At 38.1% G+C, this 14,671-nt stretch overlaps 2 protein-coding genes across 2 annotated transcripts in view; one reads left to right on the forward strand and one right to left on the reverse strand.

Annotated features, from left to right (window-relative positions):
• LOC102199031 (cytosolic phospholipase A2 gamma-like) overlaps nucleotides 1-3,069 on the reverse strand; it is a 22,364-nt gene extending 19,295 nt beyond the window's left edge. The window contains exons 1-3 of the mRNA XM_005747276.1: nucleotides 2,841-3,069; nucleotides 2,152-2,262; nucleotides 37-179 (exon numbers count right to left, since the gene is read on the reverse strand). Coding sequence (XP_005747333.1) covers nucleotides 37-179; nucleotides 2,152-2,262; nucleotides 2,841-2,954 — 368 coding nt within the window. The 5' untranslated portion in view covers nucleotides 2,955-3,069. The remainder of the gene's footprint in view (nucleotides 1-36; nucleotides 180-2,151; nucleotides 2,263-2,840) is intronic.
• On the forward strand, nucleotides 2,249-14,348 carry LOC102210861 (cytosolic phospholipase A2 gamma-like). Its single transcript, XM_005747321.1, has 15 exons — nucleotides 2,249-2,307; nucleotides 4,994-5,212; nucleotides 5,643-5,753; nucleotides 6,097-6,239; nucleotides 6,366-6,552; nucleotides 7,636-7,738; nucleotides 7,857-7,997; nucleotides 8,570-8,635; nucleotides 8,730-8,789; nucleotides 9,599-9,745; nucleotides 11,764-11,847; nucleotides 11,965-12,119; nucleotides 12,202-12,373; nucleotides 12,463-12,647; nucleotides 14,058-14,348. The coding sequence occupies exons 2-15, from the start codon at nucleotides 5,126-5,128 to the stop codon at nucleotides 14,145-14,147; spliced, it is 1,731 nt and encodes a 576-aa protein (XP_005747378.2). The 5' UTR covers nucleotides 2,249-2,307; nucleotides 4,994-5,125; the 3' UTR covers nucleotides 14,148-14,348.
• The last annotated feature ends 323 nt before the right edge of the window (nucleotides 14,349-14,671 follow it).

The raw sequence follows: 14,671 nt of genomic DNA on the forward strand, positions 1-14,671 counted from the left end.
AAGAATTATATTTAATGTTTGTGTCATTGTTTATACCATGTAGACCCCGAAACTCCTCCTAGGTAGAGCAGTGTGTCCAGCAGACCTTCCTTTTCCATTTGATGGAGGGAACCCACTAGACCCACAGCTGCTCGCTGACCCCCACCTGATGCCAACAGAGCAATGTGGGGAACTGAGTCCTGGATGAAAATATGAAGGAGAGATATTATTTGATAGCTGCACTGCAGTTTTTGGATGCAACAATTAATAACCCTTTCACATCTTTATAGTAAATCTGAAGCTACAGCCATCTGTCTGTAACTCAGTTTGTCATAAAATGTCCAAACAGGAAAACAGCTAGCGGTTCTCTGCTTAAAGCCAAAAAAATCCCCTAATAGCATCTCTAATTAATGCCAACAAAACGATGTGGGGAACTGAATCCTGTTTTCTTCCTGTATACTGTTTCTTGTGTTTCTCTCTGTGTTTTACTCCTCTGACTTTCTCTCTTTACATACATTTTTGCCTTGATTGAGTTTGTTTGTGTCTAATTATCTCCCTGGTGTGTACATAGTGTTGTTGTCTTTTCACCCTTGAATTACTGTGCCTTATGGTGTTTTTTCCTGCTGATTTCTTGTTTTTAGCGTTCCATTTATCTAGCTGTCACTCTGCCTCAGTATTTTGTCTGCATGTGGGCCCACTTTATGGACTACTGCAATGTGGCATGTAAATTATATTCCTGACTCATTGTGCATTGAGATAAAAGATCAAGGCTTCAGGGGTGTCTGCTAGAAAAGCTTTCAAGAAATTTAGTTTTTCCTTTATGTTTTCGTTTGTTTGGTTTTGTTGGGTTTTTTCAGTTCTCTGTTATAGCTTGATTAGCTTGAAGTATGAAAACTACTTGGTCATATTTACCAAAACATCAATTGTTTTTTTTAAAGCCCATATATAAACTACACCCTAAAGAACCTCTTTCCTCTGTTGTTGTTCTCCCTTTGAAGCCCATTTATAAAATACAACAAAAGGTACTGTACAAGACTGCCAGGAGAAGTCCACAAATCCAACAGAGAAGGAAACTAACATAAATGCAAAGAAACAAATTGAAAAACAAATGCATGCTGAGAAAACAGCTTAAAAACACATCCTAAAAAAGTGAATGACAGAACTATAAATATACTGACGACTATTAACACAGATGAAGATAATTACACAAAAAGGAAGTAAACACCACAAACAGACATGATAGAAAACCAGATATCAAATTCAAACAGCTGAGAACAGAAACAGGAGGACACAACTAGGCCTAAACATGATAATAGTGCCCGCCAGACAGAAGGACAAACAGACAGGGTGACACTAAGGGAGCTCAAACTATTACTGCTACTGCTTATAATAATTCATCAAGACATGAACAAAAACACAAGGTTAGAAAACCAAAACAAACTGGATCCAAAGCTCCGCACCAAAACCCATAACAGTTTCTATACTTTGCAATGAAAACAAGAGGCTATTAACCAGTGATGTCCTGTCAGAGAAAGCAAAGCAAGCAGTACTTGCTCAATGAAATCTAAAAATGTATATCAGTTAAAACCAAAATAAATTAGTTTCTCTCTTTGTATCACTTTACAAAAAGTGTTCTGTCCAGAAGCTTTCTCTCATCGTTGGCTCGTGTTAACTTTTCACTTACGTCCAAGTTACGTTAGCTTGACTGTAAGGCAGGCTTGAATCTTCCTGTCTCCAATTCCCTCAGAATCTGTAGCATCTCTTAATTTCATGGGCATATCTGGGTCCCATTAACAATAGTTTTAGCTGTGCAGCTGAGAGGTCGGCAGCTTTGTTGGCTAGCCTGGCATATGGTTTCTCATTGCTGCTCCAATGCTTTCAAATTAGAATTTATGAGAAATCACCTGGTTGACCTAATATTTATATTGCTGTTTTGTTAATAAGCCACCTTCATTTCCCATCATCATCTCTGCTTTCCTTACTATAAAAGACATTACATGCTTTTAAGTACAACAGTATCACCCACTGTATTTTCCTTTATCATATACTTTAAGTACTACACACATTTGGTGAAAGAAATGTATGAGGTAAGTCAAGCTGGAGATTAAAGTCAAAGGGAAAAAGAAAGGGGAGGGGGGAAACAGAAGGATGAGGAGACAGTTTCTATCTTACAGCTGTACAGTTGATTTCCAGAGTGTTGAGTGAATGCAGAACTATTTGTTTCCTCTTGTGAACATACTCCTTTTCACCAGCACACAGAGAGTGGGACTGACGGATAGGTCTCTGCAAAAACAATCAAGACAGAGAAGCACTGACTTCAACCCAGAGGTAAGCTGACTCAGACACTGAAATGTGCTACACATATTGTATATTGTACATTCATATGCTGCAGCAGAGTAATATCATATGAAACCTTATAAAGAAGGCATATTCACTTTTTCCTCACATTTCCCAGGGAATATGTTTATGATAGTATATATGAATGCTAATATCTTTCAGTTCGTCCACACTGTATAAACGGAAATAAGAATAATCTAATAAAAGGCAATATAGAAATTTGCCAGGATAGAAATGATATACATCTGTAAATGCATAATTTCTATAATAATAACTAGTTGACTTAATACTCTTCAGGCTAGCTCCTTATTTTAAGTCTTCTTATATATAAATATATCACAGATTATTTGTATGTTTTGTATTATCTGCATATGTCTGTAAAGTAACTACAGTTATGAATTGTATTTTTAAAAAAATACAAAATAGATCTAAATGGCACTTTAACTTAATAATTTAGATGTTCAACTACGACATAGACCATGCAACATATAGTCAATTCAAATCTATTCTCGTTGATGCCTCACCTCAGACAGAGCTACATTGCCCTCCATGTTGTCCGCTGCCTGTGAAAGAATGACAGAATTCACAAAGCAAAGACAAACCACTGCATTCATGAAACCTGTTAGTCCTGTTTGCATGTTGCGAAGCCAACCTTCTTTTCAAATTAAAAAGTTCAATTCACCCCGCAGGGAAACTTCTTGTTTCTGTCAGCTTCCCTCTAGCTAAATTTGTCTGTGCAGAACAAGAAGTCAAATGAGCCCAAACACGCAGAGGAATGTTAATTCCTACCATGTGTGGGACTTTTACACAAGTATTGCCTAATATGGAAATACTATGGTAAAATCAAATGTCAACTTTTTCTTCTTCACTCACATTTTTCACTCACTATGTGTTTATACACCGCCCTGAAATCAATCATTATTTATTATTAAACTCAGTCTGTCTGCTATCCTGTCTTCCTCCCATCACCAGTCTCAGCAAATGGCTATGCCTGAGCCTCCTAGAGGTTTCTGCCTGTTAAAATGGAGTTTTTCCTTCCCGCTGTGCTTGGTCAAAAGCAGTTGTTTGATTGTTGTGTTTTGGTGCTATGTAAATAAATTGAACTGAACTCCCACATCTCCATATATACCAGTATTTTTGTAGGGAAAATAAAAATGCGCAGGCAGTTTCACCAACATCTAGCCTTCTTTTTAATGGCTTGTAACATAGTGGAAAACTTTATTTTTTCTGCTTCTTTTGGAGAACATAGCAGATAACCAACGATAACCTTTGTCATGTCCTACAGATATTTTACCCAAATCATTGTTTCGAAAAAGTTTTAATTCTGTTCGATCGTATCTAATAACTTTGATACATTTTTCAAGAATGTCCCTGTTGAACCATTGTCTTAAAAGTCTCATCTACACACTACCTGCAAACTTCTAAACGGCCCCTGTGGGGCTCCTTGGGGGCCTTTGCTTTGCTTGCTATATATTTGCCAAGTTTTCATAAGATTTCCTAAATTTTTTATGCTGATGATATTCAGCTGTGTTACTGTTTTAAAGCACATGTCCTTTCTACTGTATTACCGTGTTTGGAGGTACTAAAGATTACCCTGCTGTAAATTCTTTGCAGTTAAATGAAGAAAACCTGAGATTCTGCTTATTGCTCCTGACGGTTTGAAGATTAAAGCATGTGTTGGATCCTTAGGTTCTTTTGTCTTTTTTCTGTTAGTAAGCTTTGTGTTGTACTGGATGGTTGTGTCTCTCTGGATGCGTTCAGTAAGCAGCTGACTCATTCTCCTTTTCTCCATCTGAACAATGTTGCTCAACTGAGAGATGTTGTGTCCTAAGCTGTAAAGGAAATGGTTATCCATGATTTCATTTCCTCTCATTTCGATTATTGTGTTTGTAATTCTCTTTTTTCTGTATTAGGAAAACATCTTAAAATCTCCTTCAAATTGTTCAAAATGCTGCAGCAACAGTTTTAACCAGGACTAACAGGAGCTCACACATTACTCCCATTTTATTTGCTCTCAGTTAAGTTTAGAATACATTTAAAAAATTTGCATCTTCACTTTCAGAGCCATGCACTAACATATATTGCAGACATATTCCTCCTCTCACTGTGTCAGGTCTTCAGGTCGTGCTTCATACTCACCTAAAGACTCATGGAGACCATGGTTTCCAGGCCGTAGCACCTACTCTGTATAATGCTGTCCTTTTAACTATTCACTCTGCTATGTTATGTTTAGATCATAAAACATAAAGATGTTATTTTTTACCCAGGCTTTTAGATACTCATATACAGTACTTTCTTTTATATTTTATTTAGCTTGAATTACAGTTTCTATATATTTTTTTCTTTCTCAGTTTGAAGCAGTGAACCTTTGTCTGACAAAAGTGCTATACAAATCTTTGAATAACAACTTGAGGCAGAACCTGGCCTATAAATGACTGAATAAATTCAAATGTAAAATAGTTAAAGAACTTTTTTCTCCAAATACTTTACCCAACAAAATAGAGGCTTTATTTAAATTACAACAAAAGAAAAAAAGTTATGTTTTGCTTTGCAGATAAACGCACTGTTAGAGTGATATGAAGGACAGTTAGATGTGAACATACAGAACTTGTTCTGCCTCCATATCATTTTCTGATATGTCTGTTTGACGTCAGCATTGTTCTAATTTACCATGAAGTTGCCTGATAGCAGGACATAAAAAGGACTTCTGAGCTAGACGAGAATCTTTAGTCTGCTCCGTCCACATCCAGCCATGTTGTGTGGATATACCAGCCGGGCGACTGGTCTGCTCTGTGCTTGTATTGTGATGATGGGATCTATGGAACTACCTGTGGACAACAGGAGGAACCTGTGGACAGTCCCTCAGCAGAAGAATCCAGCTCTTTCAGAGTTCAAGGTGAAGAAAATCATTCAGTCCACAGAAGCTAAATGTCTTCTGAAGCAGGTCTTATGAGTCCTGATGTTTCATATTTAATCATGTACAGAGTGGTTTGAGTGCTCTTGTTGTGTTTGCATTATGAACCAAACATTAAGATCCAAGAATGAGATAGAAAGATATGATGTTTGGCTTTTAATGGATGTGTAACTCATGATGTTCGTTATGAAACAGTCAAGATCCAGAAACAGTCAAACATTAAAGAGAAATTCAATGTTTTTACACATGTTTATCTAGTTTTTTGTCGTTTTTTTAAATGGCAAATCTTTTAAAGTGTATATTTTAAAGTGTATATTTAAAATGACACTTTACATAGTTAATATTTATGTTGTAGATCCCAACCTTAAAGTTTTCTTATGTGCGTCCTGTAATACTTCCTTGTGTGTTGCAGAAGTATGTACATCAGTCACAGTCCTTATCTGCTGGAGAGCAGGAGTTTGTCCTGAGGAGGAAACAAGTAGTTCAGAAATCACTCAATAAACTGGGACTCACATGTACACTGGTGAGAAAACTCTCAAATACATAAGTCATAAGTCTTTTTTTCTTCCTTCCCTTTTTCTTTGTCAGTAGCTTATTTTTCAGTGCCAGCCAGCTTTTCAGCTTTTTTATATATACAGCATATATATAAACTAGAGTAAAATGACATAAATTTCCGATCACTTTAAGATCTCTTGACTTGTCTGCTTGGCCATTTCCAGGAATTATTAAATAGGATAACATGCGCATTAGAAATCAGAGAAATCTGGACCAAACAGAGCACTTCATTCTCATTGGACTGTCTCATCTGTCCACTGGGTAACTTTATTTTTCCATCACCCACCTGTTTTTCTCTCTCTTTTCACCAGGATATGGTTCCTCACATTGCACTGTTGGGGTCAGGCGGAGGTCAGAGAGCAGCTGTGGGTCTGATGGGATCCCTCTTTCAGATGGAAAAAGATGGTTTGCTGGACACTGTGCTCTACCTGGGAGGAGTTTCTGGGTCTGCCTGGTAAACAAGTACAGACAGAGTCACGCTATACATAACTGGTTAGCTAGACTTTACTAGCTAGAAGGCTGAATAGTTCATTATAATGTGCGTGGGCTGAGTATTTTGTGGTCTGACTGTTTCCCTCAGGTCCATGGCCACCTTATACAGTGACCACCAGTGGAGCACCAACATGGACAATGCTGTGTCCAGGCTGTCGAAGCCTGGGATTGGGCTTACGGATGTTCTGATCTTTTTGGCCAAGAGGGCACAAGATGGTCACTTCTCTCTCACTGACATCTGGGGGGTCTTAACCTCTGGTTTCATCATGAAACAGGTAAGGCCAAAAGAACTCAACTGGACTCATTTTATTCTGGAAATCCAGAAACACGGTAATGTGGCTTCACACTGCAGGATGCCTGTGAACTGAATAAATGAATGAATGCAAACATTATGCTAATAATGACAGAAAGGCTTGTGTCTCCATACAGCATACTAAAAGTCTGCGCTAAACCACCAGGTGTCAGTGTACTCGCTCTATCACAACATGATAAGAATACACTTTATTATGATGCTTTAAAAAAGACATAAATATTGTTATAACTTGCCCTTAGGTTACATCATAGATTTAACACAGAAGTCTAAATTAAGCTTCAGGAGAAGCAGAGACTTTACGCTGTATAGGGTAATGCTGCGAGCTACACAAATGCAAATCAGGGAAGTAAGATTACAGCAGAATTCCAGAAGACACACCTGATGACCTAAAATGCACCGACTTCCTTCTAAAATCCTCTCTGGTATAATTTGATTACCATAATTAAATTCTACAGATGAACAGATGAAGAGCAAAACGTCAGTATGAGCCTAAACCAGAATCAACCTTTTCTAACATTAAAAAAATCATCATGGGAAAAAAGAATGAGTAGGAGTGACGGGTGAGATGGAATCCAGTTCAGCAGGTAGTTCCGCTGCTGGTCCAGGGTGATTTTCCAGCTAAAAAGCCCATCTTCACTTTGTGACCATGTTATCACATGCTCCATGTGACATACATACTACTGCATCCTTTCCACTGTGTCATTCCTGATTCTTCTGTCTGTTCAATGCATTCTGGGGGCAATCACTGATGCGTATGAAGTGACGCAATGCTCTGCAATGCAGCTGGTGTGGATTGCTCTCAGGTCATTGTTAGGTTATTAGGCAGTTACAGCAAGAAAAATGCAATATCACGTAAGAATTCAATAAGGTTTTATCAGACTGCAAATAAGAGAGGTCTTGTTAGTTTTCATAATTTATGTTCCTAAAGCACATGATCCATCCCAGTCTTAATTTTATATTTATTTCATTTATCTCAGTTTCGTGTTGACGGTTTATTTATTTATTTATTTATTTATTTATTTATCTGGTTCATTGTTTTTGTCAGTTGGATGTCCGAAGTCTTTCTGAGGATGGCACAAGCATCACCAATCCTTATCCCATTTATAGCACAGTGAACAAAAACTGCTTGCAACATGATTCTGAAAAAGGTACTAAAAACAAACAATTACGCAAACATACGTCTCCAAATGTTATTCATGTGTATATTGCTCTTCTTTGAGTCACTGACTCAGTCTTTTTGCTTCTGTTTTTCTGTGTTTGTCTCAGGCAAATGGTTTGAGATGACTCCTCATCAGGCTGGCTTCATAGATCTGGGTCTCTTCATTAACACTCCAAACCTGGGCAGCAGAATCCATGGAGCTGGTTCTGACGTCAAAGGGCCAGAACTAGACATGGTCACGCTGCAAGGTGCGTCCATCTCTTTGTCTGCTAGAAACACCAACTCCGCCAAACAAAGGAATGTAATAATAATAATAACTTTTATCTTGTGTCATGAGCATTGTTGCAAAGGTCACCAGCTGTCACTTTAAACCTCAGACAAAATACACTTGGCCAACAAACACAAAATTCATGAATTTTGTTATTTACAGTTCAAATAGAGATCAAATAATAATTAAATGAACATTTGTTATTGCTGTTAAGAGGTCATGCAAGATGCTTTTAGATCTACTTGTCAGATCTACTGACAAGTAGATGCTTGTCAGTGTGATGCAGGTACCTGCGTGTGGCTCTCTGTGGAGCCTCAGGAATATCTGTACCTGTATACAACTGCACTGCTCATGTGATGATACTGGATCGTGCAAAATCCTGTCCTCAGACTGCTGTACAGTGCCAAGAACCTCCCACATGTCTTCCACTATTCCCTTGCCCTAATATTATTTTTATTTACAGTTTTCCTCATAGGTGTATTGTTCTATTTTTATTATTAATATTAATGTTTTCACAGTGTGTCTCCTTTGTGTGTCTGGTCTGTTCTGCAGGCTTAGTGGGGAGTGCTTTAGCAGACGATGAGAGTGTGGTGACCTATATTCTTGACTGGTTAAAAGGTAGAAATCTGAATGTGTCTTGTTATGAGAAAGCATTTGCTAAATGCATTTAATATGCAACAGTAGAACTAAACAACTGTTTGTGTGTGCTCAGTTCTAGTGGGGAAGGAAGCTACTGATGAAAACAACCCGTTGGAGTTTCTCTGGACTAAAGGTACAGTCATTACATGTTACTATAACTGGATCATCCATCCATTTTCTTTCCTTTATTCAATTCAGAGTTGTGTGGCAGGTCACGGAGACAGACAACTATTCACGTTCACATTCACACCTCGAGTTTCTTTAGAATCGCCGGTGCACCCCATGCGTGTCTTTGGACTGTAGGAGGAAGCCGTCGTACCCAGAGAGTGTCCACACAGACATAGTAAGACCATAGAAAGTGTGGATTCGAACCCAGGACCTTCTGGTCACCCTAGCTTTTTTATTCCATTTAAAATTATTTTAATCCGAGGAAAAAAACAGGAAACATTTGACAAACTATGTCAAATAAAATATTGAAAAAAAACTGCTTTGTTTATAGCAGTTCGTTTATGTTTTAGAGGTTATATCCTGAGTGTGCACTTCATATGAATATCATGAGCAACCTGTAAACAGTGTTTTATCACAAGTATATTAAGTTTGGCCGGTGCCATAAAATCAGTCCAGATCAAATTAAATTTAAATTGAATTAATTTAATTTAAAGAGTCAACAACAAACCCAAATCATCTATATTGCTGGTGTTTGCCCAAATAATATGTGCCACAAGACAACTTCAGCTATGACAAAAAGCGATGGATAAACACCTGAAAGCTGTTTTATTGTACCAGTACCACCATTGCAGTTTTTGGACTCATTACAAGTGATAACAACAGACTCCTGATCTACAGACATCCAGAAAACACTTTACTGTTTGCTTCAGTTAATACTGACTGTTAATGTGAAAACGATTCATCTAAAAGTGAACATATGATCTTATTTTTTAGAGGGCATCAAAATAAACTACACTGCATCATCTGAGATGAAGCTCTTAGAACTGCATAATGTGATCTTTAAGGACTGGTGTCAGAAAACTTTGGCCTCCTTACAGTCGTGGAGTCAGAATATGGATGAAGGACCAGCCAGATATTACGGTCAGTAATATAAAGTTTGTTATTGTTGATCAACACAGTTTTAGCAGAAAGAAAGCTGAGAGTGAGACGGTATGGGCACAATGTCTGCTGTGACTATTACTTTAATTTAATTCAGTTTTATGTATATAGCATTTCCATCTGTTTTTGGTCTTTACCAAATCCAGACTTAAAGATACAATATACTTCTTACTTTCTTTAAAAAACAGTCAGAAGCTGGCACATTAATGATTGTAAAATGTGCCTGTGCAACAAAAAATGAATGAGAGCTTATGTAAGGAACTAAAACAGAACATTTATGAGTCACATATCCAAAAGAGTCAAAATCCAATACAAAACTGAGCCCCTGCTATGACATGCATTGACTCTGACAGCTCCATGCAGTTCACTGAAAGCGTCTTGGCAGTACATTGTCTGCCTGCAATGGTCAGAAAGTGTGGTATGGTGTATAAATGGTCAGCATTTTAGGTATATGATGTAATCAATACCAGTGGGACATTGCATGTCCTGAATCAGTCACACTGCTATCAAATTCACACCGATTTTCATCAGGCATTGATATTACAATGGTTTGTATGCTGTTGTTGTGTCGTAAATTGACATATTTACTGTAATAATCATTTTCTATCATGTGTGGTCAGAGGCTAAACAAGTCTCAAATATCTTTAAAATGTGTGATGGCAGAGGGGCATGCTGGGTATTTCCTGACCTCACTGCCTGTCACAAAATGTAACTATTTATTTTTCAGCATATATAGCAGCAGAATTATAAATTATGTTTAGGATGGCAAAGCAAAAAAAAAAAAGAGAGAAGAGTACGAGGCTCAAAAGATGGAGTGCTGATGAGTGAGTAGTTTGTGTTTTGGTAAAAGATTCAAACACTGTCACAACTATGAAACTACGTAGTTATATTCTAAGGAGCTTTGAAAGAAACGTCTGGACTTCTTTAAGCTTTCTTGAAGACATTTCACCTCTCATCCGAGAACTTCTTCAGTTCTAAGAGCAACTGGTGAAGAGTCCCAGATTTAAACCCTGTGGGAGTGTCCCCAAGAGGGTCATGGACCCCTTATTGATCCGCTACCTAATCGCACGAGCCATAGTGTGAAAACGGGTGTAGGTCACAATCAGCCAAGGTTTCAGGTGGGCCCATTGTGAAACCTTGACCAACCCTATCATGTGATTTCCTGAGGGCAGAAGGCCCAGGATGTGAGTAAGGCATCTGGGAAGGATCTCAAAACTGGATTATCGATGGCAGACAGTTAGTGTCATAAACCACCATCTCTGTTCAAAGATGGTCGTTCACACTGGACATCGATTGCCTCTTTCAGCCCTCTTTCAAACCGTCTGTCTTCTCTGTCCAAAATGTGAACATTGGCATCCTCGAACCTTTGACATTTAGATGCAGATGGACAGCCGAGTCTTGTCCCATCAAAGAGGCTCTTCTATGTTGTGCTTCACTTCTCTGATGAGAGGTGAAACATCTTTAAGGAAACTTAAAGTCCAGACGCTTTGCTTTCCAAGCTCCTTAGACTTATGACCCAGATGACCGAGAACCTTCACAGATATATGTACTTATATCATAATACACGTATGCTAAATAGAAACTGGTCTGCAGGTTTTTGAATGAGGAATTCTGCAAATGAGTGTGCTTGCTTGGTATGGTGAAACCATCCAGTCGGTCTGTGAGGACCTGTGGTTAATGGGTTTGTGTCTTTTGTTCCATGGTCACATTACAGTTTGTTTTATCCCACTTTTCCAAGGACAAATCTGTGTTGGCTTTCTGGTAGGCTAGTTCAAGAAGATGGTGTGAGATAAACAGCGTGTTTGATACCCTGAGCTCTGTTTGTTGTCCACGGTGCAGCTCAAAAGCAGGAGTGATGTTACGATATGATCATGACCATCTGACAAACAGAAAATGACTCCAAATGAGCATGATTGTCACATAAGTGGTGCATGTATTAAATGCAGATAGCAAGTTGCAGCTTTCAGTTCTTCATTATGTTGCTTGGTTTGTTTCCCCAGTTTCTTGGTTTATACAAACACTCATCGCACAGATTAAAAAACTGGAATGGGGCAAAACTGAAAACTTCCTCTACCAATACCCAGGTAGACTGATGTTCTTAAACTTTACCATACACTTATTTTTTAGAGTACTATGTTTTGCTTGATAGATGATAAAAACTGGCAACTGAATGATATATTGTTATTTATGTTTTTTGGAAGATGCCAGAGTGCCATCATGCATTAGAGTTAAAGAGTTTCTGCAGCTCATAGATGCTGGTGTGATGATAAACATGCCCTACCCCCCCTTCCTGGGAGAAAAGAGAGACACTGACCTCCTTATTGCTCTGGAATACGGAGCTGACGAAACCTTCAGGGTAAGGTGCGAGCATATGTGATATGTCACGCAAATGTATCCACACAGCTTCAGGAAAAACTAATGTGAAATTCTCCACACAGACTCTGATTCTCGCCAGAGACTATGCAGCCAAACTGAAGAAACCTTTCCCAAAGTTAGAGGAGAAATTCCTGAAGGAGAAAGACTGGCCAAGGCCCTGCTATGTTTTCAAGGGGAAAAAGAAGGAGCCCACCATCCTTTACATGCCACTCTTCAACAGGCAGAACTGCAAAGGTTCATCAAACACACACCACACATAGAGAAAAGGAAAAAAACATCACATAATGTCAGCCATGATCATCAGCAATTCTCTTCTGGTCCAGATGAGAACGAGTTCAAAGCAAAGATGAAGGAGTTCTCCACCTTCCAGCTTCCATTCAGCCAGCAGAAAATCGAGTTTTTGTTGGAGACGGTGAAAGCGAACATGAAGTACAGCAAGGACACTCTCCTCAGGGAAATAGCCAAGGCTGTCATCCGCCGACACATCAAGGCTTCAGATGGCGTCCCGGTGAGCATTTAGATGGTGGACACATCTTCCCCCATGCATGAGAAAAAGTACATAAACAATGTTTGTCCTCTTTTAATTTCTCATCATCCCACCCCAATCTATCCATTCATCGTCTTAGTCTACTGTTTTGTCTTCTTTCTTCCATCCGCCATCCTCTTATTCTCTTTCTTTTCATCTTCTTTCTGTCCTTCTGGAATTATTCTTCATTTTTTTCTCTCAACCTTTCCTTCCCTTCCTTTTCTCTGTTTCCTTGTAGTTAATTTTCCTGTATTAGATTATTATGATATTTTTTTTATTTTCTTTCTTTCTCTCCTTCTTCTCATTTTCTTTTCATCATGTTTGTTCTTTTTGTTCCTTCATTTTCTTTCTTTTGCCTTTAATATTCTGCTTCATCTCATTTCTTTTCCTGTCATCCTCTTTGTCTTTTTTCCTTCTTTTCCCTTGTCAATTCTTCCTTCTCCCTCTTTTCTCCCTATATAGACTTTCTGTCTTCATTGTTTCCAGTATTATGCGTTATCCGTTAAAATTCACACGTCATGCATCACACCAGCTTTATTTTATTTCTCGATTACTGAATTACCTCAGAGGGCACTGTGAGAGTGCATACACAAATCTCAAGGCCGGTACCCAATTTATTCTTTGAGAGGAGACTCCAGATACACACCAAATTGAACAGTTCATTAAATTGTAGTTTTTGCGTTACCTTGCTGACAAGAGAGGCATACAAGGGCTAAGTCCTCATTGCTGTTATTTCAATATAATTTTGTAGAGGAGACACTAGAGGTCCCCCCATGTTCACTTATCCCAACAACTGCTCTAAAGTGCTGTTCTCTGTGGGGAGCTTAACACTAGTGAGACTAGTGCAGCTTTGTGTTCAGATTTGTAACACACGTTCTTGCACAAAAAACAGTGGATTCTGCCCCATCACTTGCATGAAAACAACCTTTTAATATCCAGTATGAGTTAAATGTCAACCTGTGAACCTTCAGCTCAGAAGTACGTGTAAACCTGCCCTGACAGCTAGTTTTATTCATAAAGTGCTGCTTCACAACAACAGTGACCTAAATGTGTTTTACATTGTACACTCATAAAAGATTCTTTTGCAGTAATTTTGTGTAAAATGCAACTGATATGTTTGATATAAACTGAATCTATAACAATCAAGTAAATTTGAATTGAACAGATTTAATCAGATTTAACTTTTTATATTGTGTTTTTGTAAGAAATTTATATCTTATTAAAAGAAAAACAGATGCAATCAAATTTGGGGCATGACTTCTTTTTGAGCACATTAAGCACAAACCTAGAGAGAAAATCCCATTGATCTAATCATCTCTGATGAGTAAACATTTGATGACATTGAAAAAAAAAAGAGCGCTTCTAACCCTCTGAGGTCTGTTTTCATTCCAGCTATGGTCACTGGCTTCAGATGTTCAACACTTTACTAGAGTTCTGAAAAGGAGGGACAAAGGTGACAAACAGGAAGCAGCTCAAGCCTAAACCTGATCCTACGACGGTTTTGAAGTGCTTATTATGCGTCTTTTTGTTTTAGCAATCACAACCGCCGTGAGGCACCAAGCAGGGGGATTGAAAGGGTTCAAGAATCCAACAATTCAGGGTTTAAACAGTAAATGTTTTGTGGCTCAATGTAGCAACTTCACATGTCCACAGAGGAATGGAATGCAATGACACTATTGCATTATTATGTTATACTGACAGTGCTTATATGACTTTGTGTAATGTCTTGTACATGTTTTGTTTTTCTCTGTGAAACAAGGTTTTTCACTTTGCAGTTATGGTGGTTTTAGAAAATTATTATTGTGATATCTGTAAAAATATGTTTACAAAGTTGACTGATGCTAAAAGTAAAATGAATCTCTAACTTTGTTTGTGTGTAGTGTTTTTTAGTACATTTGTTAACCTTATTTTTTATTTTTGGCCTGTCCCATTTGGCTCTTTTGTCATCAGAATTATTGTCTAAAGACAAAGAAAGATGCCCAACGGATTTACTTTGCCAAATGAAC

The sequence above is a fragment of the Pundamilia nyererei genome, unplaced genomic scaffold (assembly GCF_000239375.1).
Source record: "Pundamilia nyererei isolate P.nyererei 1_Seehausen unplaced genomic scaffold, PunNye1.0 scaffold00193, whole genome shotgun sequence".
In the NCBI taxonomy this organism is placed as follows: Eukaryota; Metazoa; Chordata; class Actinopteri; order Cichliformes; family Cichlidae; genus Pundamilia; species Pundamilia nyererei.

Bases quoted from the DNA above. Each gene is read 5' to 3' on its own strand.
- LOC102210861 (XM_005747321.1), top strand. From the start codon at position 5,126: ATGGGATCTATGGAACTACCTGTGGACAACAGGAGGAACCTGTGGACA. The intron at 8,636-8,729 runs GTAGAAATCTGA...GTGTGTGCTCAG, and splicing joins TATTCTTGACTGGTTAAAAG to TTCTAGTGGGGAAGGAAGCT. The intron at 8,790-9,598 runs GTACAGTCATTA...CTTATTTTTTAG, and splicing joins GGAGTTTCTCTGGACTAAAG to AGGGCATCAAAATAAACTAC.